The 27,143-nt window shown below is 37.4% G+C and overlaps 3 protein-coding genes across 6 annotated transcripts; 1 reads left to right on the top strand and 2 right to left on the bottom strand.

Annotated features, from left to right (window-relative positions):
* Positions 1-16: 16 nt before the first annotated feature.
* Positions 17-13,762, bottom strand: LOC104237945 (tubulin-folding cofactor B). Of its 2 annotated transcripts, XM_009792179.2 has the most exons (10): positions 13,720-13,762; positions 13,356-13,382; positions 13,142-13,254; positions 12,725-12,876; positions 12,437-12,555; positions 11,264-11,325; positions 8,065-8,106; positions 7,035-7,168; positions 5,613-5,682; positions 17-496 (listed from the first exon to the last, which is right to left on the bottom strand). In XM_009792179.2, exons 3-10 carry the CDS (start codon positions 13,241-13,243, stop codon positions 449-451), a joined length of 729 nt encoding a protein of 242 aa, XP_009790481.1. In that variant the 5' UTR covers positions 13,244-13,254; positions 13,356-13,382; positions 13,720-13,762; the 3' UTR covers positions 17-448. The 2 variants fall into 2 exon arrangements, with proteins under 2 accessions (XP_009790481.1, XP_070027232.1); XM_070171131.1 differs by lacking the exon at positions 13,720-13,762 and having other exon boundaries at positions 13,356-13,534.
* On the top strand, positions 13,677-22,412 carry LOC104237946 (uncharacterized). 2 transcript variants are annotated; one of them, XM_070171130.1, is made up of 8 exons: positions 13,677-13,887; positions 13,975-14,073; positions 14,573-14,912; positions 15,420-15,554; positions 18,837-18,919; positions 20,551-20,656; positions 20,757-20,850; positions 22,311-22,412. In XM_070171130.1, exons 1-7 carry the CDS (start codon positions 13,754-13,756, stop codon positions 20,835-20,837), a joined length of 978 nt encoding a protein of 325 aa, XP_070027231.1. In that variant the 5' UTR covers positions 13,677-13,753; the 3' UTR covers positions 20,838-20,850; positions 22,311-22,412. The 2 variants fall into 2 exon arrangements, with proteins under 2 accessions (XP_070027231.1, XP_009790483.1); XM_009792181.2 differs by lacking the exon at positions 22,311-22,412 and having other exon boundaries at positions 20,757-21,846.
* Positions 21,937-26,066, bottom strand: LOC104237947 (NAC domain-containing protein 54). Of its 2 annotated transcripts, none has more exons than XM_009792182.2 (3): positions 25,802-26,066; positions 25,124-25,404; positions 21,937-22,480 (listed from the first exon to the last, which is right to left on the bottom strand). In XM_009792182.2, the coding sequence occupies exons 1-3, from the start codon at positions 25,956-25,958 to the stop codon at positions 22,187-22,189; spliced, it is 732 nt and encodes a 243-aa protein (XP_009790484.1). In that variant the 5' UTR covers positions 25,959-26,066; the 3' UTR covers positions 21,937-22,186. The 2 variants fall into 2 exon arrangements, with proteins under 2 accessions (XP_009790484.1, XP_009790485.1); XM_009792183.2 differs by having other exon boundaries at positions 25,127-25,404; positions 25,802-26,044.
* Positions 26,067-27,143: the final 1,077 nt, after the last annotated feature.

Genomic DNA, 27,143 nt, shown 5'->3' on the forward strand with positions numbered 1-27,143 from the left:
AAAGACAGTAGGACACTTTGCAGTAAATGATTTGAAAGGGATGAATATATTGATACAAGTGCTAAGGAGAATGTTCTCCAAAAGATGAAGTTTAAAAAAGAGGCTATCCTATATGATATATTTCACTTAGGTTGCTATGTCACCCCATCACTAGCTTCTGTCCACTGAAATAAACATCTCTGAAACTTGCCAACCGATTTGTACTTATGATCAACAGTTAGAACACATTCACAATCACAATAGCAATTGGTATACAACTGCCAAGCAAATGTTATAACTCACTCAGGTTTCGTCATCGACGTGAAAATTTTCTGAGTATTACCGTGACTTTCAATTAGGTAAGCCTGCTCATCTTTTCTGCTCAATTGTATATTTAAAACCAGCATTTCCAATCTATTAAAAGATCAAGCAAAGCAAACGGAGCAGCAGACTGGCGATTTCTTGAAATTTAAATTTCCTCTTCCTCAAAGGGGTCTTTTTCTGGATAATCTCCAATCTGCAACGCAAAATTTAGAGCTTGTCAAAAGGCCAGATCTAATGTAATAATTTACAACACTAACACAGAACTGTTTTCACATTTGCATCCCAAACATTTTTCTTGGGGAAGTCGGTCAAGGGGCTGCACTTGTTTTCCGGTAGCCATTTCTAATTTCTTGACTCCTTTATGAAAACGAAATTTCAAAAATTGTAGTTTTAGATCAACCAGACTATGTGAAGTCAACTACACACCCTGTTCTGTGTCCCCCAAGATCACAAAACTTAACAGCTAACCCACATTTACATTCTCCAATACAGCTTGACTTCTATTTTATCAACTTCTTAAAACTAAGGTAAGCCATGAGTCCTCCATGTTCCTCATTAAATTATCAGTCATTTGATTTTTTTTTTTTTTTGGCAATCCACTAGGCAAGCGCCTAGGGCTAGTTTTTTATTAATAAAAGAAAAGAAAAATACAACAATTAGGAAAAGTACAAATAAGGGGACAATAGCACCGGAATTGTTACCCATATGCCTTGGCTATATAATCACTCCTCTGCGCCTCACACTGCCTTATGATGACAGCCTCATGTAGAGGATTCATGGTGTAGCTGTCGGCAACGTCTCACGAGGGCATATAATCTCATAGCCGTGTGGATATTTTCCAAAGGCATAGGAACAAGGCAACACAAACCGGGCTAAACCTTACCTTACTAATCCTATTGAGGCAAATAAAAAGCCTCACTTACTAACAAGCATGTAAAAAGAAAGAACTGGAAAGTACCAAATATTTAATGATCATCACAGAGTTTATAACATACTCTGTGATGATATTACAAATGAGTATACTAACATAATGGTAGAATAAAATGATGAAGGAATTAAAATGTTGTCCTTTTTTGTCCGAACTTGTAATTTCTTCAATTTGTAATTCTTTTTCATCACAGCCCCAATTCTTCAAGATGTATTCAAAATTCATGATTTCTTTTTTGAACGATTGGACTTTGTAGATGCAGTTGGGGCGGCCTTCTTTTGTTTGGCAACTCTCATTGGAGGTCGCCTAACATTTAAAAAATCACTAACCTTGTCATCCCAACTATTTTTCCTTGTATGAGATTTGCAACTTTTTCCACTATGCATTGGTGATAGATCCCCTTTTCTTGCTGCCCTGCATTGTTGTATCATTGCATCGTCCTCTCCTTCTTCAAAAATTTCCCTCCCCACATTCACAGATTGTGGAGCATTTTGGACGATGTCTAGTGTCACCAATGCAGATTGTCCCTTTGTATTTGTCACCATTGCCTTGCTTTGATGTTGATCAGTTTTTTGCATTTTATTCCTGCTCTTACTCACAGGTCCAGTGCTATATGCATTTAGATTTACAGGATTTAACGAAGTAGAACTCCCAATTGCATCCAAAAGCTTTCTCTCCTCCTCTGAAATAACTGGGACAGTTGTAACAATTTGATTCTGTCCCAATTGCACTGCTGTGACTTCTCGATCACCTTTAGAACTAGATGCTGTACTAACCTTCGTTGTAGGTGGTGTTGCATATGTACTGGTTATCACACCTTGAAGCTGCCCATTTTTTGGTGGTACTATTGTAGTTCGATCACCTGTAGGATTAGTATTTGAGGAATTGGGATCAATTTGCTGCTGCTGCACAGTAACTGAAGGTGATCCTGTTGCTGCATTTTGCATACCAGAATTTGAATAACTTCTGGGAACAAAAGCAGGAGCATTGAGGTTCAGATTACTCTTGGCACTTGCTGCTCGTACTTGACCATGTTTTTTCATGGCCATTGAATCAATCTCTTTCCCTGCACTATCATGATTAACCTCTTTATCAGCGTCTTCTGATGAATAACCAGCGAAACCATCGCCCTAATCCTCTTCATCGTCATCCTCACGCTGCTCTTGCCCAAGCTTGGATTTGATAGCCATCAACCTCAGATTTGACTGTATCACCTCGTTATTATTCCCCGTTGACAACATGATCTGCCCAGATTCACCTTCAAAATCCCCAAACGACTCCACTGATTGAGATGGGACATCAAATACGGAAGTATTCAGCGTGACCAAAGGTTGTTTAACCAAAGTAGAATTCATCATCATTTCATTTTGGGCATTTTTGATGATTCGCTCTACATGATGATTGGAAAAATGCAACATAGGCACATTGGAACTATTAGCTTGGTTGCTTGTTAGTTCAGTTCCCAATTTGGTTTTAGAGTCACTTCGTAACACCCAAAATTTCTGCCAATTCATTTTTTAGAGTCACTTCGTCGAACACCCTGTCTTTCGTCACATTACCACTGCCTTGAACTGGTTTCCCACTGTTGGAACTCGGAATTGATTGTTGCTGTTGTTTTCTAGTGGCTGATGATTGCCTGGGTTTTATATTTGTCTCATGTTGAACCTGCTGCCCTTCCTTCCAAACATCTTCCAGATCTTGTTCATTCATCAAAACCTCAAATGAGTTCGAAACAGTAACATTGTTTGTTTCACTCGTCTTTGTTTTATGAACTGAAATATTGTTTTTGCTAGGTGAAGCAGTAGTTTTAATAACCCCAGCAGTAGCCCGATCAGCAACTGCCCTTGATGTACCAGCTTCCTCCAAATTTGAACCTAGTAGTTCCACATTTGTTTTGCTAGCCTTCACACCATCAGGAATACCAACAAAGGCTACTAGTTTTTCACCTAATATTTGCTGAGAATTAGACTGAATCCGCCTTGTATCAAGCTGTCTAGTAACTGAAGGGAAATTATCAGCATGAGAGATCAATGCAACAGTAGCATTCAAATTTGAACCATCTGTAGCTGCTGCATTTTTACGTGGTTTTGCAATGTCATTCAGAGTCGCATGCACCCCAGCTTGCACGTTCAAAGTCTGCTGCTGCATAAAGACCTGTGTAACAGCTGTAGCATTAGGAGTATCTTCAGCTGTAACAATTAACTCAGTAGGGCTATCCACTATTTTCCTTGACAAGCTGGTATGTTCTCCAGCACTTCGATCATCCTTATCAACAACACCTATAGAGACACCTTTAATTGTTTGATCAGATTCCTTGGCATATACAGCATTACTCTTGAAGCCTATACCAGATGAAAATACAGCTGCCTTACTAGCCATGTTATCATAGGCCTGTACAATTGGATTCACGACATTTGAAATCCTAGCTAAGGCTATGCTAGCAGGGACATCTCGTGAAGGCTTTGTTGGACCCTTATCCAATTTTGCAACATCACCTACAGTGATTTCTTTAAAGCCTGGATTATTGACATTCTGGTTGCTCAAGCTAACACTTTGTTTTCCTCCTTCAATTTGCAAAACCTGCTGATCAACAGCATTTTCTTTTGCTGTGTCAAGTCCTTGTTTATCATCCTTATTTGGTAAATCCTTACCTATTTGTCCAGCTCTAATAGCATTTAAATAATCCCTTGCATCCCCTTGTAACTTTTCTACATTAGTACCCTCCATAACAGGCAGATCACTGTTCATATGCACCCTCTCTGTCGTTCCCTCTGTTTCATCTTGTACTTTCATTACTCGACGCACATTTTTGTCATGCCCTTGATGCTTGCAACAATTGCAATACTTAGGAAGATTGTCATACACTATTTCCTGATAATGCACGACATATTTACCAGTAGCTCTATCCACAATCTGAAGCTTCACCTTTTTGGGGTGTTTGTCTAACAAATCAATTATAACTTTAACTCTAGCAGCACTAGGTCTGGTTCTTTGTTGTGTGGCCTTGTCCACAGCAAGAGGTTTTCCAACAGCTGATGCTATAGACAGTAAAGACCTCTTTGCAAAGAAATTAGGTGGAAAACCTGGTAATGATATCCAGACGACTGCCATAGAAGTCTCTTCCTTCGGATTGAAGCCTAGCGTCCATGGGAAAGTTCTGAAGAAGTATTCGTCGCCTTTGGATTTAAAATATCCAGTCGATCTCGAGAGGAACTGAACATAATCATTGAATAAATCAAACCTGACCAGCAGGTGATGATATTCCAACTGTCCAATATTGCAATAACCTTTGACGTCGAATTGTTTAGGTATCAACTGTCGCAACTTCTGAAGATCAGGTTTTCCATATGAAAACTTGATGATGACTGCTTGATGTAACCCTTCTTCTATGGTGAAAGCATTCACCTCCTCAATGGTGAATTCCACAGAAGGTTCACCATGTTCAAACGTAACAGGACATAACTCCAATTTTGACGATTTTGCGGCAGAACTTTTTTGCAACAGCTGCGATGCATATGACTGCATTGTATTCTGATTATGGACTGTTTCTTTGTTGTTTTGGATTGCCTCTCCCACAGCCAAAGGCTGGGGAGAGGTCGCAGCAGACACGAAGATCTTCAAAGCTCCATTGTCGTGAAGAAGCACATGAATTTAACTACAATTTCTGCGCGCTACAGTAATCGCTACAGTAATCGCGAAATGAAAATTAAGATCTGGAAAAATTGGCTATGAATTTGAGAGTGAAACCAATTAGGGATTGTGCGCAAAGAGTAGATGCTTCTTTTGACACCAAGATTGCGACAATCCACCGCCGGATGCCGGTGTTATGGCCCGATGAATAGTGACGGAATTACTATTCACCTTCTTCCTAGAGAGGAGGAGGATTTTTTCCCAGTCTTCAGAATTAGCAGTCATTTGATTTAAGATATATAACTCTGAATCTTTTTTGAAAAGGCCTCTGACTCTTCTTATCTTCATAGCATGCTCTTAAACGTGGACATTCAACTAAGCAACAAGGTTGTATAGCTTGAATTGCATTAGATGTCCCATAGCTAATATTGAATGCCTAGTATTAACAGCTGAGAATAATCTCTTCATTTTATAAATCACTAAAGGCACAGTGGAATTGGATGTTAGTTTACGACATTCTAATCACAGCATCTCCAACTTCTCACATTATGAATATTCCCAAATCAAGATTCTATGACTTGTAATAAGTGTAAATATATCCATCTCAAGAAGATAAACCATATCACATTTCAGCCCACGCATGAAACAGATACAAGCAACATTAACTGACAAGTATAATTTTTTTATCAGAAAATTATCCGGCAAGTTTGTTAGGGCATTGAAATATGGCAACGATACCCTTGATACAAACCTTTACTTTGTCTGGTCGGACCATTGCACCATGAAGGGGAGGGCAGTCAAAGTAACGTTTCCCTTTCACCCTGTGAAACATATGAGAAGAATTTGGTTTAGATGCAGCAATTATTGTAGGAACCTTTTGAACAGTTTCCCAAATATAGCATTTCTTCAGAAGTGAAATCGCAAGTGTGGAGTATACAACAACAACAACAACCCAGTATAATCTCACAAGTGGGGTCTGGGGAGGGTAATATGTACGCAAACCTTACCCCTACCCCGAAGGGTAGAGAGGCTGTTTCCAGGAGACCCTCGGCTCAAAAAAGCAATAGGAGACGATATATATCAGAGTAAAAAAAAATCACTTGTGCGGTGTGCCAATACACAAGGCAAGCATTTATGGCAAAAGGAATCTGCAGCAATAAACCTTTAGAGAACTCTGGCCAAGCATTACACTTTATAATGCAGCAGAGCAGATACATCATTTGCTGCTCAGGACAGGTGAGTTCCATATGACTTGTTACCTATAAATTGAACTTGTTACCTATAAATTGCTATCCCATTATTTTAAAATTCCCAATTTTCTGTTGATAATTATTTTCTTCACATAAATGAAACTTATCCCAACATCTTATGAAGCAAGATCTCGAGTGGATTATGCACCATCCGTGCTTTGGTAGTAACTCTTAAGTTATAACCCCATTGGAACTGGATCTATTCCACTCCTCTATATCCTGTAGCATCCCAATAGTTCAAATACAATTTTCCAATTAATTTGGTGAATGCATATACCAATAGCTATTTACGTGCACCATTACCTGCCCACCCACCCCACCAGAAAAGAAAATCACATTTATCAAAAATTAGTATGTTCTTTGCCATAAATTTGTGTACACCAACTTTAGGACGTGAAACTAAAGCAGTAAATAACTCTAGGCTAGTAACAGATTTTACAGTCAATTGACTAAATATTTGGTTAGACCTGGAGAAGAAGAAATCTAATGCTTCTGTTTGAAAACAGAATCGTCAACACCAGATTGAGTTCAATCATAACAGAAGGAACACGTAACTAGTTTATCATCTGAAATCTCCTTCAAAATAATTCATGCAAGTAAAGATCTATTAAGCTTGTGGATGCAAGGGTAAATTTTTTCTGACTATAATAAGCACCAAGGGTGAAGAATTGGTTAACGCATGTCTTACAGTTGAAATTGGACATGTAAACATGGCTAAAGTTTCTAAATCAAGGATTGGTGCAAACGAGCCAATACAAGCAAACCATACGATCTTTCACCGGTAGGCAAGTCATTCATAAGAGAGATGCATAACACATGCTTCCTCACAGAGTAAACTCTCTACTGCTAGTTACTACCAATAAAATATATGTATAGCTACTTCAAACTAAGATTTAACTAGGAAGTTTGTGTTTCTGACATACATGCCGTCATGTTTTCCTGCTGGTTCATCAAACTGAACTCCAACCCAAAATCCAGGTGCAAGTGTTTCTGCCTGACCAACAAATTTGACCGTCCCTCTTCTCTCTCCAGGTTCCACTTCACATCTGTCCCCTATCTGTGATCACGAAGATAACAAAATTGGAACCAAACAAGTTAACCATAACGCAAAACGATTATTCTTCTGAAACAGAAAATGCTAAGTTGCAGAAAGAAAATAAAGGAAAGAAGTATCCAGAAGAACATAACTCCTGCACCCCCACTGAGGGAAAAAAAATATCTAAAAAGGGGAAGAGGAAAACATAAAAGAGAAGGAAGAATCTTAACAAATTTAACAACAAAAGTACTGTATATGAACTAAAGAACCTATCTGTTGTGTTTCAGGTCAGGTAACAAATTGCAAATTTAATTCCATTCAGAAATAGAAGCACTCGAGGTATAAATGGTTTTGTCATAAACATATTGATGGCCTACCATCAAGTATCAGTAGTAACAACTATGAAATGGAAAGTGTTACTACAGATTATGTATCTCCACCCATAGTTACAAGTCAAACTATCAATGATCAATCAAAGAAAAAAACTAATCTACAATAACTACCTAATGTATGCTAAGTTAAACCTTTCTCTTTCTATTTATTTGAATGTATATATTTTCTAATTCGGGTTGGAGGCACTTTTAGTTGCAGGAAAATACATTGTTGCAAATTGTTTAAAAGGAAATATGCATACAAGGAAATTTCTTAGGGTACTTAGGGCAGGTATATTAGTCAACTATTTCATTAGGTATATAGCATCTTCTCTGACAATCAGCAAACAAACTCTTTGCTTCAGCAAGAGATAGCGTATACCAAAATAATGTACATAAAGGCAAGCCTCAATAACTGCATATTTAAAAGGCTCACGTGAGAAAACTGAAGTATGGTCAAGAATGTATATACTGCTTTAATATGAGAATGCAATAGACATATTAAATAGCTTGAAAGAGAACCGCAATAGGGAAAGATCAACTAACCTTAATATTTGCACATAGATCTCCCATAAAGTTGTCAGATATCTGTTAGAAAAAGCAAAGTGAGGAAATGAATAAAAGACCTAGCATCGCAAAATATAATAACATGACACAAAAATGACAAGCAAATAGTACTTTCAGCGACTGGTATTGTTCAGCACCAAAAAGCTCTTCCCAAAAAGAAGTAGCGAGGCAAGGAACTTGCTATATTTTAGTGACAGTGATTAACTTAAACGTTGCAGCAGTTCCATAACCACCTGACCTTCTCTTCCAAACATCCACTCTAGATGGCATCTAAATTTGGTAAGATGCCAAAAAATGCCCTTCATTTAAGGGTGAAGTGCTGAAGAGGTGGGTATAAGACAAGATATGTGGGAGGGAAAGGGTGAAGTGCTGGGAGCCTGGGAGGGTTGTGAGGCTAGAGCTTGTCAAGTGAAAGTGTTTGCTCTGAAAATGGGTGTGGGAGACTAAATATGCTGGGAAAAGGGGAAAGGGAGTGATCCAGTTAAAATAAGCCGGTTGAATTAACTGTTAATCAGCTAAAGCTTGAAAAACCCTTTCATCTTCTTTTTAGTTTTACAAATCAGGATAATTTTATTGCTATTGTTGCATCAGGCTGATGCCAAATACATACAGAATGATCTATCAACATAGTAACAACCTTTTTCTCTTACTCTCCACCATATGTTATTGGGGTAATATAATCGGATTGGAGGGTTAATTTGGAGATAAAGTTGAAATTTTCAAAATAATTTAGCTATTTAAGGTCCTAACTAATAACATAGTAAACTAAAGGGGAGATCCATGATATTTTGTTAAACTTGAGCAGAAGTCTTCTCTGGTGGTCACAAAGACGACTGGTGGTGGAATGAAGTGGTCCAAGGTAAAGTGGAAGCGAAGAAGGCGCCGTACTTGAAGCTAGTAGGGAGCACTGACGAGTAGGAGAGGAGAGCGAACAGTGAGAGGTATAAGGTAGCTAGGAAGGAGGCGAAGCTGGCGCTTACGGAGGCTAAGAATGCGGCTTTTGCTCATCTGTACGAGGACCTGGGGATCAAAGGCGGGGAGAAGAAGTCATTCAGGCTGGCCAAGGTGAGAGAGAGGAAGGTTCGGGATCTGGATCAAGTGAGGTGCATTAAAGACGTGGACAGTAGAGTGTTGATGGTGGGTGATCAAATTAAGTGGAGGTGGCAGACCTACTCTCGTAAACTTTTGAATGAAGAAGGGGACCGAGATATTGTGCTAGGTGAATTGGGGCATTTCGAGAGTCACTGTGACTTTAGGTATTGTAGGTGCATCAAGGTTGGTGAGGTCGTGGAGGCATGCATAAGATGAGTAGGGGCAGAGCTACAGACCAGACGAAATTCCGGTAGAATTTTGGAGGTGTGTGAATAGAGCAGGCTTGGAGTGGCTGATTGGGTTGTTTGATGTTATTTTCAGAACAAAGAGGATGCCGGAGGAGTGGAGGTGGAGTTCGGTGGTTCCGTTGTATAAGAACAAAGGTGATATCCAGAGTTGTAACAACTATATGGGTATCAAATTACTGAGTCATACCATGAACGTCTGAGAGAGGGTGGTAGAAGTGAGGGTGAGGAGGACGGTATCTATTTCAGACAACCAGTTCGGGTTCATGCCGGGGAGTTCTACCACGGAAGCTATCCACCTTATTAGGAGGTTGGTGAAACAATTCAAGGAAAGGAAAAAGGATTTGCACATGGTGTTTATTGATTTGGAGAAAGCCTATGATAAGGTTCCTAGAGAGGTTCTATGGAGGTGCCTGGAGGCAAAATGTGTGTCGGTTGCTTACATTAGGGTGATTAAGGACATGTATGATGGAGCTAAGACTCGGGTTAGGACAGTGGGAGGCGACTCGGAGCATTTCCCGGCTGTTATGGGGTTACACCAAGGGTCTGCGCTCAGCCCATTCCTTTTTGCCCCGGTAAGGGATGCACTGACACACCATATTCAAGGGGAGGTGCCATGGTGTATGTTATTTGCTGATGACATAGTGCTGATTGATGAGACGCGAGGCAGCGTCAACGAGAGGCTGGAGGTTTGGAGATAGACCCTTGAGTCTAAGGGTTTCAAGTTGAGCAGGACTAAGACAGAGTACCAAGAGTGCAAGTTCAGCGCTAAGCCGACGGAAGCGGGGTTGGATGTGAGGCTTGATTCACAAGTCATGCCCAAGAAGGGTAGTTTCAAGTACCTTTGGGTCGGTTATTCAGGGGAAGGGGAGATTGACGAGGATGTCACACACCGTATAGGGGTTGGGTGGATGAAGTTGAGGTTAACGTCTGGAGTCCTGTGTGACAAGAAAGTGCCTCAGATTCTCAAAGGTAAATTTTATAGAGCGGTGGTTAGAGTTAGACCGGCCATGTAGTATGGGGCTGAGTGCTGGCCAGTTAAGAACTCACATATCCAAAAGATGAAAGTAGCTGAAATGAGGATATTGAGGTGGATGTGCGGGCACACCAAGATAGATAAGATTAGGAATGAAGTTATTCGGGAGAAGGTGGGTATCGCCCCCATGGATGACAAGCTGCGGGAAGCAAGGCTCAGATAGTTCGGGCACGTCCAAAGGAGAAGCCCAGATGCGTCATTGAGGAGGTGTGAGCGGCTGGCTTTGGTAGGCACGAGGAGAGGTAGAAAGCAGCCTAAGAAGTATTGGGGAGAGGTGATCAGGCAGGACATGGTGAGGCTTCAGATTACCGCGGACATGGCCCTAGACAGGAAGTTGTGGAGATCGAGCATTAAGATTGTAGGTTAGGAGGTAGTTGAGAATATCTCTACGGCGTCGCAGAGTGAGGATAGTCTGTTAGGACTTGGTCTTCGACTGTTAGTGGTTAATGTTGAGTTCACACTATTCTTTCGTTCCTCTTAGTGCTGTGCTTTATCTACTGGTTATTGTTTTGCTTTTCACTTATTTTCTGGTTCTGGTGATATTGTTCCTTGCTCTATGGTTTCTATTGATGGTACTGATAGATTGCCTCTTTTCGCCTTCTTTTTGTCTTCTTGAGCCTAGGGTCTTTCGGAAACAGCCTCTCTACCCCATCGGGGTAGGGGTAAGGTCTGCGTACACACTACCCTCCCCAGACCCCACTAGTAGTATTTCACTGGGATGTTGTTCTTGTTGAGCAGAAGTCTAAGTAATTTACCATAAGTTTTTAACTTTTTATAAACATTGGAATATTAGTAGAAAACTTACTTTAGATTCTTGACCAGGCGGTTGCTTAAGCGGCAATTTTTCCTTGAATTTTCTGAAAGTACCTAGAAAGTCGCAGCAAACTTGTCAACTCAAGGACCCAACCCAGGAAGAAAAGACAGAGAGCATGGGACGCCACCCTAGGAGCCATCATGATTCATGTGGTTCTTGTGGAAAGAGAGAAATATCAGAGCTTTTAAGGGACAAAAAATAAGTTTAGCATGCCTTTTATACTTAGTTTCTGGTACCCATGAAATCCATGTTTTCTTACAAGATTGGATGCCATTTGTAGAAAGCCGTATTATCCTGTAGGGTATCTATATTTTGGTACACGACTTATACGCGCGGGTACTTCCACATTTATAAAAAAATTACTTTATCAAAGAAAAAAGATATTTGCTAGCATATTGCAGCATTTGGTCCTCCAATGAAATCATGTTAATTTAGCGACTGAAGACATACTATAAGCCATCGCAAAACTGTCATTTGAATTCTACAAATGGAAAAAAAGAATTACAGTCATACGGCTACTTCTTCAGTTCTTTGCATCTCCAAAGAGACTGAACATGCCTCCATTTTAACTTCATGGACCATGCAGTTGGATATTAAGACATAAGTCAACCAGTCAAAAATTACAAGAGTCTCATTTGTAGGTTAGGAACGTGATCAATTAGATAAAACTTGCACCTAGCGTAATAGCAAAACAAAAGATGTTTGATTGGACAATAAAATCTTGCTACAAAATTTATATCCTTTTTTTTGGAACAGGTAAAGTGTGCTCTAATATATATAATCATTTGTATCATGTGACTCCTTCCTGGTTAAACCATAATAGGTAACTTGTCATGTAAAATTAGAAAGATGTCCATAGTGACTTACGTCAGAAAAATGGAGGAAAACCAAAGATCTAAAGAGTACGAGTGTTCTACAGTCATCTTAGAACCACAAGGGCAAGAAACTGAAGCAAATTCAGGAAGATCCACTGTTTTCCAAAGGCTCTACATCTCACGGAATTATTTTTCAAATTATGTCATCCACTAATAAACCCTAATTGCCCGGGAAACAAATTGAGGAGTAAATTGACTTGAAGAGGCATTGTATTCGAGCCAAGGAGAAATAAAATTAAAGAAGACATTTGTAAAGCAAATATGCCAAGTGAAACTCGTCAGCATTTACCACCAAGTTTCCCATAAGCCTCGTCAGAGATAGTGTACTTCTCCACAAGTGATGTGTCCTCGAGCCAACCTCCAGAAGTCACTGATGATGGATCAAGATCAATGACATGCAGGCGATAACTGCAAATGCAGATTGGTTAATCCAAATATATATGTCCGTATTAGTTCAAGTTCTTTCTGCACAAAATGCAGACAGGACTTGATTTCAATACATAATACAGAGAGTTTGTTATCTAGAAAAGGACAATTAAAATATGCTAGGTCTTTGAACTGAAAGAATTTTACTAACCAGTCCAATGGGGAATAAAAACCAAGTGGTCTTGCATTATCACTTAGGACTGAGATTTTAGCACCAGTTTCATCATAGAGCTCTAGGGACATTGAATTGACAGAAGTACCACACTTTTTCCAAAGCTTCTCTTTAACGGCTTCCACTGTCATCTGAAAAGAAAGAGACATTGGACTGTAATGCACAGCACAAATACATTCAAATGAATTACGAGCCCCAATCGTTACTTCTATTATATCAAAGATGAGCCATTTGGAAGTCTAACTAATAAACTCATCGAGAACAGATGTAAAGCCGATCATATGTCTTTGCAGATTTGAAATTTAAGTCCAACTATACAATTGATCTAATTATAGTAATAGAGGAACCAGCATAACTGATACTACTACTAAGCAAAGGTGAGAAACTTGCGAGTACCTGAAGTGAAAACCGGATTTCAGGCGAAAAGCTCTTAATATTGGAGTGAGTGACCCGTACAAGTACGGATTCATCTCCTTCAATCTGTAACCGAGATCCCATTATCCTTCTATCTGTAACGAGAGTAAAGCTCACCGGTGAAAATCAGACAGACCAAAAGCAAATACACAAACCAACCACGTCTATTAGAAAACATCAGAAACCCGATTATTACCTGAACCTCCACAGCACCCAAAGAGGTCTGCAGAGAGAGAAAGCGAGTGAGGGGAACACTGATTTTTGAGAGAGAAAATCAAGGGATATGAAAAAGGAGAAATGTTTAGAGTCTCTATTTTTTTTTTCTTCCCCTTTTGTTAGAGGGCAAGAGTCACAGTTCAAGAAAAAGGAAGAATTAGTGTAACGTGGAAAAGCTTATTTAATTTTGATAATTATCTTTTATTTAAAAAAATAATATTAAACTGTGAATAGAAATAAAAGAGCTTTCTAAACTGAACGGCGTTATGAGCCTAGATGTTCTCCTTGTGTAGACATCACAGAGTTCCCAGTTTGATTTCCAAGTTCAGGACTACGTCTATTACCCCAGGAGAAACAAAACCGCCACCGTCAACCCTGATGAAGAGACCCGCAGTTCTTTACCATTACCCCTGCCCCGATGGAGCTTTTGCTGCTTTGGCCGCTCACCTTTATTTTTCTTCCATTCACATTACTCCCCTCTACTTCCCAAACGCCGTTTACTCTCCTATCAGGTAAATAGATATCTCTCTTTGTTTCTTGTACATTCCCTTTTAAGTCATTGTTAAATGGTATTTTCTACTTTATCTTTCTGTTTATAGGGTGGAAGACCTTCCTCTAAATGAAATTGATCATGTTTACCTCTTGGATTTTGTGGGTCCATCTGGTTTTGTTCACCAACTCCACTCTAAAGTTGACTGGTAAGTTTTTCTTATCTTCTCAGTTTTAGCATATCTGGTTTATGCTTACTTCAGCAAAGTTTAGACACACTGGTGACATAAAGATAATTGCATTAGAAGTCACTTTGATTGGGAAACTATAGCCTTCATAGATTCTATATTTTCTGTCTTTGTAGTTGTTGCCAAAATGGTGACTAATTTTTACAGTTTCTTTCTATTTTGACACCTTTTTTCTTTTCCACCCTCTCATCACTTAATTTTCATCTCGTGACTCATTTTTTTGAATTTTTTTTGTTAAAATTTTTATTTTTTTATTTTTTATGACGGTGGTGTCCAGGCAGCTTAGGCACACCTCGACTATTCCACTGGCTACCTGCTGACTCCCACTAGCACATTTTGTTTTTGTTTAAAGTTTATTCTTTTGGGCTAAATGTTTTTAACTGTATGTATTTGAGAATTTTATGAAATCACAAAATGCTTGCGGTTTCTATGCTCATTTCTATTTTTTTTTGGTATGCAGTGTAGTAGTATTAGACCATCACAAAACGGCACGAGAGCTGTTAGGTGGAGGGACATATGTGAGTGAAAATTTGATTAAAGTGATCGACATGGATAGAAGTGGGGCTACTATTGCTTATGATTATTTCAAGGAGAAGCTCATAAATGGGGACAATAACAAAGCTGCCGATGTCGATGCACTAAAGATTGGTGAATTTGACAATGTTAGGAGATTATTCGAATATATAGAGGACAGAGATTTGTGGAGATGGAAACTTCCAGACAGTAAAGCATTCAGCAGCGGCTTGGATGATCGTAATATTGAATATGATGTCAATTTGAACCCCTCCTTGTTTCAACAGGTTGTTCCTACTGCCTGTTTTATTTTCTAATGAGCAACTGTTTTGTTATTGAAGTGGTTATAAACCCAACTAATTGAGAGTCCTATTGACTGTGAATTCTGCCAAGGGAAGATACTATGCGTGCAAATGATAATTAAAGCGTCAATTTCCGGGACTGATATATTCATGCACACAGAATATACCCGTGGTTGAATAGGTTTTCTGAATAAAGAAGTGTCAGTGTATCACATGCCAGAATTAGATCCACTGGAAGTAAGGAACTGATGCAACAACTCAATATAGCTCTGACCCTTTTTGCTTCCGCAAATAACTGAGAGGCTTAGAAGTTTTGGGAAAATTGGTGATGTTCTTTGGCACAAAGTCCAGCAGATTCATTTGAATTTTTGAATCCTGGTTACTTGCACCAATTTCATATACTTGAACATAATCAAAGCAGTTTTCTATTGCCCAAATTTACTTTTGTGTCTTGCAGGCTGTTCCGTACTCTAATGATTTCCTTTCCTGCAGTTGCTTGCTTTGGATCTAAAATCTCTTATTGAGCAAGGAAAGATAAGTTTGTCCCACAAGCAGAAAAGAATTGATGAGGTCCTTGAGAAGTCGTTTGAGATAGCACTTGGAGCTGGAACATTTGGTTGTTGCCTGGTAAAGATCCAAGACCTGTTCATCTCGTGACTATGGAGGTTTTTCATAATGAACTTTTGGTTGTTAAATAAGCAATATGCCATCACGTGCATTTAATCAACACTAGTTTCTATTTCTAGCTATGAGCAGCTACATTGAATACATTCTAGGCTTTATGGCTTGCTCTTCACACATGGATAAACAAATGATTTTGTGCTAACTCCCAATGCTCACGGAAAAACTATTGATTGCTGAAGGACTCATACTGCATTCTGAATCCTTCTGAAGAATGATAAATGCAAGCAAGTATTTTTTTTTGTTTTTTTTACTGTTAAAAAGCAAACGAGTATTGTTATTCTTATAACCCATGATGCACCTTTCATGGCTTTAGAGCTTGTGAGATCACCTTAATAGTACTAGATCGCTTTTTGGAAGTTGTCAATGAGCCAAAGACTAAGTTTTTGCCATCACTTGTAATTGGAATTTAAGCTTTCAAATGAAAAATGATGGGGGCGGGAGCGGGTTCTAGGAAGTGGAACGTGTATATGGTATGAAAAATGATACTTACTTTTTTTCTTATTAAAAAAAAATTTACAAGGTGCCTTATGTATTCTACATCTGAATATCTTGGGATGTACTTAATGACTATTTCTTTGTGAGGAGGTGAATGAACAATTGAACAACGTATAGCATACCCTCCAATTTTTCAAGCTTCTACGATATAGGTTATGTGTCTTTTACTTCTTGGTTTCATATCAGAACTACTCTTTCAGGAGTCTGCCTTCAAGCTGTGTTAGAAGATTAGCTAAATAACTAGCCGTAAATCTTTTGTTTTATGGTAGTGTTCTAATATGATCTTTTCCCAATCTTACTCTTGGCTGACATGAACTAGTTGCCAAAGTCATGACAGTCAAATGATTAGGCCGGTTCCTCTTGTATGACCGGTCATTCAGATTTCTTTTGTTTATCATGCAAAGGCTGTTCTTTAGGGTTTTACGGATCATATGAGATTGAGCTATCGAAGTCTTATCGTTGTAGGGAACCATGTCCTTTAGCTGCTATTATTCTACTAGTGATCCTCTTAGTTATATTGATTCCAGAAGAAAACCCAAAGAAGTATAACAACTTGCGGAAAATTGTATGGCTACTTTATTTTGATTTGAGGAGACAATGAGAGCGCTGGTTAATATTGTAGAAGGTTGGAAGTAAGGTGTCTTAGCTGATTAGGCATAATACTAAGGATGTAGGCAACTCGTGTATGGAACTGGCGAAGTGAAGGATAATTGTCTGGAAGGACATGTTTTTCGCCAATAACCCCCCCCCCCCTTCCTGTCTGTGCTCTATGGAGCTTGAGTAGGTCATTTTCTTTGTTGTTTTTGATATGTTGCTTTTTTTGTTTTGTTTTGGTTGTTTCAACTTCTAGGTTTTGCTTCTATTGGCTCATTTGTGATAGACTTTTGACTCATTCAAAGGGGGCCAAAAACTAAAGAAAAAAGAGGAATACAACATTTATGTTAATCAGTTATATATCCAATAATGACCCCTGACACTTTAGGCACAAATTCTGTAAAACTCAGCGTCTTTTAAGAAAACAAATAGTCTCAATTTTCTACTGTGGAACTGCTTTTAACCATATTTAGAGCAAGAGGACAAGGTAATATTGGAAGTGTTTATATTCTTTCTTTTCTCCTTTTCGCTTTAATGTATCTCTTAAATACATCTTTATGTTCTTGCTCCTTTAAGGGCCTTTTCTTTGAATTTGTAAAATATCACCCCCTCCCTCCTGTTCCATGTGTCTAATCCCCTCTTAGGGCATTTAAGAATCTATATAATCTTACCAGTCGTACACATTCAGCTGGATACACAAGCAAAAGCTAAGGTAACATCAGATGGGAACTAGAAAAGTCAACTCCTTATGAACTTTCTGAGGTTTGGCTACAGAATATAGGAATTGAAAGCCAAAGATATCTGTATTTTACTCTTTAAGTTAATTATCCATCCTCCCAGTACCTCATATTGCTCTGGATTAAGGATAAGCAAGCTCAGCATACAGATAAAATCTATCTGATTATGTGAGATTGCTGCTTAATATCTTACTTTATACCAGAAATCAGATTATAATGTTGGAGAGATGTGGTTTGCAGTGTCAACCCATTCAAGGTTCAATGTAGTAGTTCTGACATTTCTTCGAATATTCTTTGCGTCATTGTAACCTGCCAATGGAATTCCTGACTAATGTTCATTTCATATTGGAGACCTCAATTGTAAAGTGGCCTTGGGCTGCCTGGCAAGCTACTGCCACTCTCTTTGTTTAAAGTGTATTCACAGAAATGTGCACATGTACATTTTCCAGAGTGATATGACAAGTTGTCATCATTTACTGCGCAAAGGTCTAGGAGACAAAGAGTGTGCTAAATCATCAAGGGCAGGGAAAAATGCAATATATTCCCCGCGCAAAGCTAGAAAAACATGCTATATTGCTTGCTGAGGTTTTCCCTAAATAAAAATTATCTTCTGTACATTTTTGTGCGATCTAAATTGTGTGCTTCACTCAGAGCAAACAAATGGCAGGAGTTTGAGTTAATCTGTTAGAAATAAGATAAGGTCTGTAGTAATCATGTGAGGTTGCTGTTTTATGTCTTATAGTCATCATACTTAATGTCCGTCACATAATTTAAGGTTTGTAGTTGAGTAGATTAAATTGTAGATTGGCTTTATTTACCCCTGGAAACTCCTGTTTGGTGTTTATCCCACTCATGTTAGGAATTCCTAAAGTTTCATTCATTTTTATATCAAGTGGAAGTTGAATCTTAATGTGTCATTTCTCCCTAGTGGCGTCCTGGTTATTGAAAAGGTCCTGCCTGTATAAGGTATGTGAAATTAATGGTTCAAAGGTGTGCGAGGGGATGAAGTCATTTTTTTATCTGATTCATTCAAGGGTATGGATATCATGTGTCTATTATTTGGAAGCTGTTTATGTCTCCAATTTGTCCCCAAAGGACTATGGAGGCTGTTTATCTGCAAATGCTCAATGGCTCAATGTACTACTTTATATGTATCTGGTGCCTTGGAAGAAAAGAATGAATATGCCCAGTGTTTATACATGAATTCTTTCTAAGGGTGCTCCTCTAATTTCACTTAATATTAATATACCCTATTTTGGTCACAATGCTTAAACTCAGAAATTATCAGCAACCAGATGTTATGGTTTGGTGCAATATTTACTATAGACTAGATTTATAAATAATTACATATTGCTCTGAGGATTTGAGAATGACAAGATGATTCAATCTTTTTCTGCAGGCAGTTAATGCAGATTCTTTGTCCGAGTTAAGAAGTGAGCTTGGGAACCAATTGGCTGTTAGAAGTCGTAATATGAAGTTGAGGTTTGTACTTCCCTGCTTCTTGTGTGTTTCAATTTCTATGATGCCTTATTTTTATTTTTTTTCATGCCTTATTTCTTTTCTTTTCCTCCTTTCCGACCATCTCTCTGTATCTTGTGATGCATTGCTCATTATATGAGTTTGACATAAGGTTAATATAATTAATTGCCTATCTTATAGTTGAAGCAAGCACTTTTGATTTCATGAACATACTTTATTCAAAGAAATTGGGATGATGTAAATGCACTTTTCGGTTTATTGAAATATATCACCTTATCTAAAAGCTTAAGTTGGTAGAAAGATGATATGTTTCTTTTTAATTATGTCTTAACATGCTTCCTAAGTGAAGCTTGATATTTTTCTTGGGTCAAGCACATGGAAATTTTTGATAGTTGATAGCAGTGAGACTTGAATCAGGATCTCTACCTGCGCTCATACTATGTTGAAGTACGCGATCACCTCATTTAGAAGCTAAATTGGTTGGATAGAGGACACTTTTAGTTATGTGATAAGTTCTTAATAGTATGTAGTTGTCTAAAACTATGAAAAGAAACCTTTTTGCATCACGAAGGTGCAAATTTGTTTTGCTAATGCCACTCATTTCATTTATAGGTTGGAAGTTGGATTAATGGGGTTTGTGTCAGAAAACAGTAAGGCTTTTACCTTGAAAACTAGATTTCAGGTGGTTACTTCAAATATACTTGTAACCTGAACCAGTATTGCTAGTTTCACTTTTCTGTTTCTGTTTTTATACTTTCCTTTGGTAGGTTGGTCGTTGAAAGATCTAAATGAGCTGCCATGTGTATTAGGCGAATGAAGAGTTCGCGTAACATAATAAGCAGAACTTGGAATATTAGAGAGTACAAAGCAGTGTGGTGTTACTCTCTTGACATAAGATGATTGTAGTTGGACAATGTTTACAAATTTTAGCATTTGGCCCAGTTTATTGGTAGAAATTCAGAATGACGTGACTTATTATTCTGGCATAGTATATAGAAGAATTCCTATATAACTGAAGGCTGAATAGATCTGTTTTGACTTGCATAAAGTTGAGGACTTGCGGAAGAAAGTTGAAAGAGCAGCAATTTGAGTAGCTGACCCCAAAGATGTTCATGCATCAATAGATTTATTTTTGATATGCATGAAGTTGAGGACTTGCTTAAGAAAGTTGAGAGAGCAGCTGTTTCAAATTTTTTGACAATGACAGGACAATAAGCTGTTGAAAAATATTGGAGGGTTTATGAAAAATATAGAGTTGGTCTTCGTTAGTTCTAACTTTAATAAAAATGTTCTTCATTACCACTGCACCTAATACCTACCAAGACTTGATTACTGTGTATATCTGGTATAGGGTGAGTGACAAAGTTTGCATCAATGTCGCTCGGTCCTATAACTCCAAAAAAGTGGATGATCATGAATTCATGAAAGAAGAAATTTTAAAGAATGATAACTTGAACTAATTTTAAAGAAAAATAGTCATGGTTTCTTCTTGAACCATACTTTGAATTTCGACAATCATGTCATTTCACGAAGCTTCAAAATCAAGCTAGCAATGATTATTAATCTTATTTTATTAATTGCCGAGTGATGCTTGTAGAAATAATACTTCATTGTTCTCGTGGACTGTATGTCAGGGGGATTGGAGCTGTTGTTTATAAGGTACCGGAGCTTGAAAATGATCAAATGTTAAAAGTTAGCCTGAGGAGCATTGGTGATGAGGACACAACATCTATCTCTCAGGTTCTTAGGGTATTCTTGCCTTGTTTGCTTTTCATGTCTTTCATTGAGTAATAAAATATAGTTTGACGTCATATATAATGTATTTCTTGGGATTTCGCAGGCATTTGGTGGTGGTGGGCATCGAAATGCCAGTTCGTTTATGTTAAACTCAACTGAGTTTGAGAATTGGAAGGTCAAATAGAACTTCAACATAGGTGAAATATTACCCTGAATTGAAATGCCAGATCTAACTGATGTTTGACCCTTTGTCTTGGCTATTTACTGTTTGGCAACTAGGTCTTAGGAAATAGTAACAGTCAAAACCGAATAAGCCAGAGCCTACCCATGTTGCACTTTTTTTCCATCTGTGCGCATGATCCCTACTAGCTATCTGCATACATCTTTTGTCCCATGACAATAGAAGTAGCATAATCTCTTGGATGCTAATGCAGTGGGGATTTATAGGATTGCTTGTTCATGCTAGAGCTAGACTTCAAACTCTACTGGTGTCAGTCTTAGAGTCAAACTATAGAGAATCATCCTTTTCTGTAGTGGGATCTACTTTTGCAAGGCATGCAGTGGTCCAGCCTTCTGGTGGTTTTCTTTGGGACCGAAATGGACAATTTTTCATTGATTTCCAGATGATAGAACGTAACCTAGAGAAACTAAGAACCGCGAGCATCTTCTCACGTCTAGGTAGTACTGATGTTTGATGCTCTTTCGGCAGTAACTTTCTTTTAGTAGTTGGATTGCATTTCAGTATGAACCTTTCTTTGCTTCCGCATGAAATATTGGAATACAGCATACATATTGTCACGAACATCCTATTGTTTTATGGTTGGCGCAATATTCTTTTGGTTTCTTTTCCAATTACAGAGCTGTTTCTGCTAGTACTGAATTTCATATCACATTGATTCTGTAATCTGAATTATGTTTAAGGATTGTCACATCCAAGTCAGGAGTCTTGTTGAGGAAATATGGTCTATAGAAATTGACGCATTTGACATTTTTCATATACCCTCTGGCCCATCATTAAGCTAGATTGTGCTCTAAAATTAGGCCCCTACCAAGATATCATCATTGATCAAGTATAGTACAAACAAGAAAGGCCAAGTATAGTACAATCAAGAAAGGCCAAAAAGAGATGTGATGCTCGTTACAAATGTATATAGAGTAATTGCTGATTGCGATTTTTAGATAGTGGCTATCGACAACCAATAGTCAGATTTTCACACATATTTGTACTGCTCTCAGAAGAATTAGAATTAGACGTAGAAAAAGAAAAAAGGAAGAAGAAAACAGGAAATAACAACCCATTGCCTTTTATTTCACTAGTATAAAACCATCATTCACAGCCTCAAGAAAGAGGCCAAAATCTGATCCTGTAAAGCCACAAGATAAACTGGCTGTACAGATATATAATTTAAAAAACCCTAAATACAATTAGCGAAATCATTGTCCATAATCAGGATAAACAAAAGTTACAAACTTTATCAAATAATATGGATTATTAAGAAGAATTATAAGTCATTGGTCACAGAAAACTCCTGTTTAGTTTGTGAAAGCAAGTGGAGAGATCTCTTCGCCTTGAAAGGGAGAGTTGGAAGAACACCATGCATCTTCTGTAATAAACTGCATCCATGAATCATCTTTTTCTTCTTCTTCTTCCATACAGGAAGATGATGCTAATGGTACATCAGGCGATGGCGTTTCGTACTCGTGAACATTCATGCTTTGGGTTAATGGGTATTCAAATGATGGTACAGTACTACTAGTTTGCCCTAGCTCTTCTATTTCAGAACAAACACCATTTTTCTTGAATACACGACACAGTGCATATGAATCCTGCTCGCATAACAACAAACAAATAAAGAAACAAACAAGAATGTCAATTAGGTATATTGCTACGAGTTTAATTAACTTCTATACAACGATAATGAAAAAAAAAATTATACTATAATGTCAGATAACTACAAGTAACCGTAACAAAAGTGATATGAGTATTATGTATGAGTTGTCAAATCTAGCATCTTTATTGTTTTCAGGGAGAGAGAAGAAAAGATTTTCTGCTAAATGAGAAGATAACAAGTACATTTGCTGACAACAAAAGATTGAGTCATAGACTTTGTACTAGTCAATAATTGGGGCTGCTGGATTTTTATTTGATAAAAATAGGTAGCTCCCTAGAAGAGATCCTAAAGGAGGGACAAATACTGAAAAAGGGAAGATCATTGCGCTTCTCTACTTCTATGTAAAACAAAGTATAGTTCACAGATTCTTCTTGTCCCTACTCCTTAATCCCCCACCCGCTCTCTTTATAAGAAATTACGTACAATTTCACTCAACATTAAATGTTTAATTGTGAATTATGATAGGGAAAAAATGAGTCTTTCTATTATTTAATTTCTTTTGGTATTAAGAGAATTCTAAAACCAGAAAGTTTGAACAAGAAGGGGAATTCAGTACTATGGTTAAGGTCATTGTTAATAGTGAACATCCATTGGCTTATTCAAGTAAACTGGAATAAAGTGAAAAGCAACCGACACCTTAGCTTCTTACAAAAAATGAAAGTGAATAGAAGGGTGGCCCCCCTTTGCTTTTAGGTAAAAACCAAATGATAATGATTTCAGTTTTTTGTGGAAGAATCTTTGATTGCACTAGATCATAGTGTTTTTTAATCAATGATCATAAAAGATGGAGAGAAAAATCAACAAAAAATAAAGCAACTTGATGATTGGAGGCTATAACAGATTCAGTCATAGGGAAGGATGTTACTTTTGTCTTACTATCCAAAAGACAAAGTGAAGCTACACACTTTTGTCACTCAAGTAACGAATATGTCAGCTATTTTGCTTATATAAAATTAAAATTATCATAAGAGAATCTTATCATATACTATTATATAATATAACACAAAATAGTAAAAAAGAGAAAAAGAATTAAAGAAGGAAAGAGAAAGTTAGTGTTAGTAAGAGACAAAAGCCCTAGCTTTCCATGCAATGCCATGCAGTCCACGTTCCTCTATCTCTTTTACTATCTCCTTATCAAATTTTAAGTTGTACTATCTTAGCTTATGATCTGAGAAAATGGTTTTTACACCCTTTCTCTTGCTTTCTTTGGATGAAAATAATTTTTTTTCACTCTTTTGATGTTCTTTTACTTTCGTTTTTTTCTCGTGTTTTTGCCTTGCTTTCTCAAATAACTCTTGAGAGAGAGAGAGAGAGGGTAAATAAAAAGCCAGATAACATGGGGCACATGGTAAAGACATTTAATCTTCTTGCTTTTATCCATCCTTTAACTGTAAAAAGAGGATTGATGAGACATATCGAGAGCTAATGCTTTTTTTAATTTTCCAGCAAATTACGGCTTACAAAATCCATGCTTTTAAAGTCAAATGCTGACACCTGCACCTAAGTGATGTTAAAGAGTAATTAAAGAGAGGCCTCGTTGGTAATTTTTCAAAGAGATTAAAAGTTTTGAAATCGTAATTAACGCATGAGAAAAAGGTACTAACAGGGAAGGATTTTAAAAGCTTAATGAAAAAAAAATGATTTAAATAAATATAGACTTAAATGATCTAAGATCAAATTTCCCATAAACAAGAAAGCGTTTCTTTCTGTTGAATTTACAAAACCAGAATTAGTGTGCTGATATTTAAACAGTAAAAAATTTCGTGCTTGCACAGTGTAAAATATATTTACATGATCAATTCACTTGCATGTATCTCTTGAAAAACTAGCATTATTTGGTAATCTCATAAAAATGATAACTAATCTAATGTCACATATTAAAATCCACGGTAGTGTATAAAATTTCACATTATCGGTGTATACAGCTTAAATTCTAAGAGTAATTAGTTCTTTTTTAATTTTTTTTCTTTGTTACAATCTCTCTACATGCATTTCCAACTATTTGGAAGCTTCCAAATATTAAAGCAGGAAAATCATCAATAGATAAAAAATAAAGACATGGTGCAGAAAATTGCAGGAAAGTCAATAATGATGATGATGATGATCATGTACTTAAGGGGCCAAATCATAATTATCTAGCCAAGCAATCTTTCAAAGCACATATGGTACATTCTGTTTTAATGATTAACTTTCTATTCTGAGTATATTAAGAAAAGCAGAAATATGCAATAATGTAGTTATTAATATGAATAAGAATCACAAAAATAAATAAACAAATAGGAGAACCAATCATAAAAGAGAAAGAGTAATGAAGATTTTCATGAGTACGTGTTTGTGTGTATGTTGTTAGATCCATAATCCAATAATGATTGTTGACTATGTTGTTCGGACTCTCCAAAATATTTATCGCACCCGTATCAGATTCTTCGAAAATGTACTATTTTTAAAAGAACCAACACAAATCCGACGACATCTTTTATGAGTCCGAGCAACATAGATTGGTGTAAACTAATTAAGATACCTGTTATGATCCCAATGATTAGGAATATTAATTGTAAATTGGAATCATAATACGAACTACCTGAATGCTGGAGATTTCGTCGCATTCTTTATCATCCAGTCGATATTCATGCATTACCCAATCAGTCCTAATCCCCTGAGGTGCTCTTCCCCTGTAGTAAACCAGTGTCTTCTTCATTCCAATTGCCCTATTCTGTGAACTTACTCTCCGATCTTTCCCTGTAGATTTCCAGTATCCAGCTCTTGTCGCTCTATTCGTTCTGAATCCATTTGGATATTTCCTGTCCCTTGGACCAAAGAAATACCATTCTGGATCCCTACTTGGCAAAAATGATTTCTCTGCAAAAAGAAAATGTTGCAAGGTACTTTAGTGAAATGATTACATTGTCGAGAATGACATATTTAACGCTGAATAAAGGTCATGGTAGTCTAGTCAAGAAATTAAAGTGCAACGTTGAACTAATAATTAAACAAATCTATCGTTAATATATTGCTTCAAAGCACAGCCCGGTGCACCAAACTCCCGTTATGCGCGGGTCCGGAAAAGGCCCCGACTTTAAGTGTCTATTGTACGTACGCAATCTTACCCTACATTTCTCTCCATGGCTTTAACCCGTGACATCCTAGTCACATGATATCAACTTTAGCAGTTACGTAAGGCTCCCTTAATCATTAATATTGCTTGTTAAGGACAAAATATTGATTGAAAATGGAGCGTAAGAGGAGGAAATTGAACCTGCTAATTCCCAAGGCTCACATTTGTAGAGATCAACTTCAGGAATAATATCAAGTTCAATTTCTTGACCATGAATTTTTCTCTTGAGATAATAATTGACAAGCTCTTCATCAGTGGGATGGAACCTAAAACCAGGTGGTAGTCCAACGGGTGCCATTATCTCTTCAATTCCTCCGCCGCCGTCAGCCACTGCCACCACCGCGAACCTCACGGAGACTCCCTATTGAATGATCAGGGCCTTTAGTTTGCTTTAGGATTAGTATCTATGATACAATAATGTAGTGTATATATATAAAAGGGATTCAAAGTCCTTTGTCTTTGATTGAGTCATTTTTTTTTTCCTTCACTTTATCTCTTTTCCAGATTCTCATAAAACGTTTCTCTCAAGCACTACTAGTACTGTCTTCTTTCATACTACTGGTTGGTTAACGCTACGTACTACTTCTTTAGTGGTTATTTCTGCAAAAACTAGCTCTTTAATTTTCACTAAATTATAAAAACTGCATGCGGCAGAGAGCCCAGTCAGCCACCCTTTGCTTTATCTCGTGAAGTTTAGCGCCTAACGCAAGGAGAAAACATGAAAGGTTATTCAAATCGGCTGTCTCTAATCATGTGCAAATTAATTAATACAGCCTATAAAACATTAAATCTAAAGTTGTTTTTTTTTCTTTTCTTTTCTTTTTTTTGGTTTGAGCTTCATTACAATTGTTAAATTAGTATAGTGTGAGTACTGTATCATGTGTTGTAAAACGTGTGTATATCTAAGTGACAAGTGAATTCGTTTATAGAGCAATATGTGAAGATAATTAATCAACTTGATTAATTCGCGCGGTTCAACCTGCATATTGTGTATTAGGCACATATATATGAATGGCACATATAGCTTTTGCTCATACCATGTATTTTTGCCTAAAAGATTATTAAATATATATAAATAAAAAATTTTGAATCCATTAAATTAGATGTGATATGGTAAAATTGTGAATCTGAACTCCTAAAATTCAAATCCTGAATTCGTCTCCGGACATATATGTGTTATGATCGAAATAATCAGGTGTCATGTGGAAGCTAGTAAAACAAACTTTGAACGATGATAAATCAGACAACAAAACAGAAATACACCAAAAGAGATACAAACATTAACGTGGTTCGGTCAATTTACCTACGTCCACAGGCGGAGATGAGCAATCCACTATATAAAAGAAAGTACAAAATATCGAGAGAACAACCTCACGAAGAGGCAAATACAAATGGTAGGCTAACACTTGTCCCAAAATTCTCCCTCTAAACAAGACTCTCAAACCCCATATGGCTACATTGTGGATGCTGCCGAATGACAAAG

This window comes from Nicotiana sylvestris, chromosome 3 (assembly GCF_000393655.2).
Source record: "Nicotiana sylvestris chromosome 3, ASM39365v2, whole genome shotgun sequence".
NCBI classification, from domain to species: Eukaryota; Viridiplantae; Streptophyta; class Magnoliopsida; order Solanales; family Solanaceae; genus Nicotiana; species Nicotiana sylvestris.

Excerpts from the sequence above, each read along its gene's own strand:
- LOC104237945 (XM_009792179.2), bottom strand. The coding sequence starts at position 13,243 with ATGGGATCTCGGTTACAGATTGAAGGAGATGAATCCGTACTTGTACGG. Across the intron at positions 7,169-8,064 it reads ATCTATGTGCAAATATTAAG|ATAGGGGACAGATGTGAAGT; the intron begins GTTAGTTGATCT and ends TCGTGATCACAG. Across the intron at positions 497-5,612 it reads TCCGACCAGACAAAGTAAAG|ATTGGAGATTATCCAGAAAA; the intron begins GTTTGTATCAAG and ends TTTGCGTTGCAG.
- LOC104237946 (XM_070171130.1), top strand. The coding sequence starts at position 13,754 with ATGAAGAGACCCGCAGTTCTTTACCATTACCCCTGCCCCGATGGAGCT. Across the intron at positions 14,913-15,419 it reads ACCCCTCCTTGTTTCAACAG|TTGCTTGCTTTGGATCTAAA; the intron begins GTTGTTCCTACT and ends CCTTTCCTGCAG. Across the intron at positions 20,657-20,756 it reads ACACAACATCTATCTCTCAG|GCATTTGGTGGTGGTGGGCA; the intron begins GTTCTTAGGGTA and ends GGGATTTCGCAG.
- LOC104237947 (XM_009792182.2), bottom strand. The coding sequence starts at position 25,958 with ATGGCACCCGTTGGACTACCACCTGGTTTTAGGTTCCATCCCACTGAT. Across the intron at positions 25,405-25,801 it reads TGAGCCTTGGGAATTAGCAG|AGAAATCATTTTTGCCAAGT; the intron begins GTTCAATTTCCT and ends TTCTTTTTGCAG. Across the intron at positions 22,481-25,123 it reads AAATCTCCAGCATTCAGGTA|GATTCATATGCACTGTGTCG; the intron begins GTTCGTATTATG and ends TTATGCGAGCAG.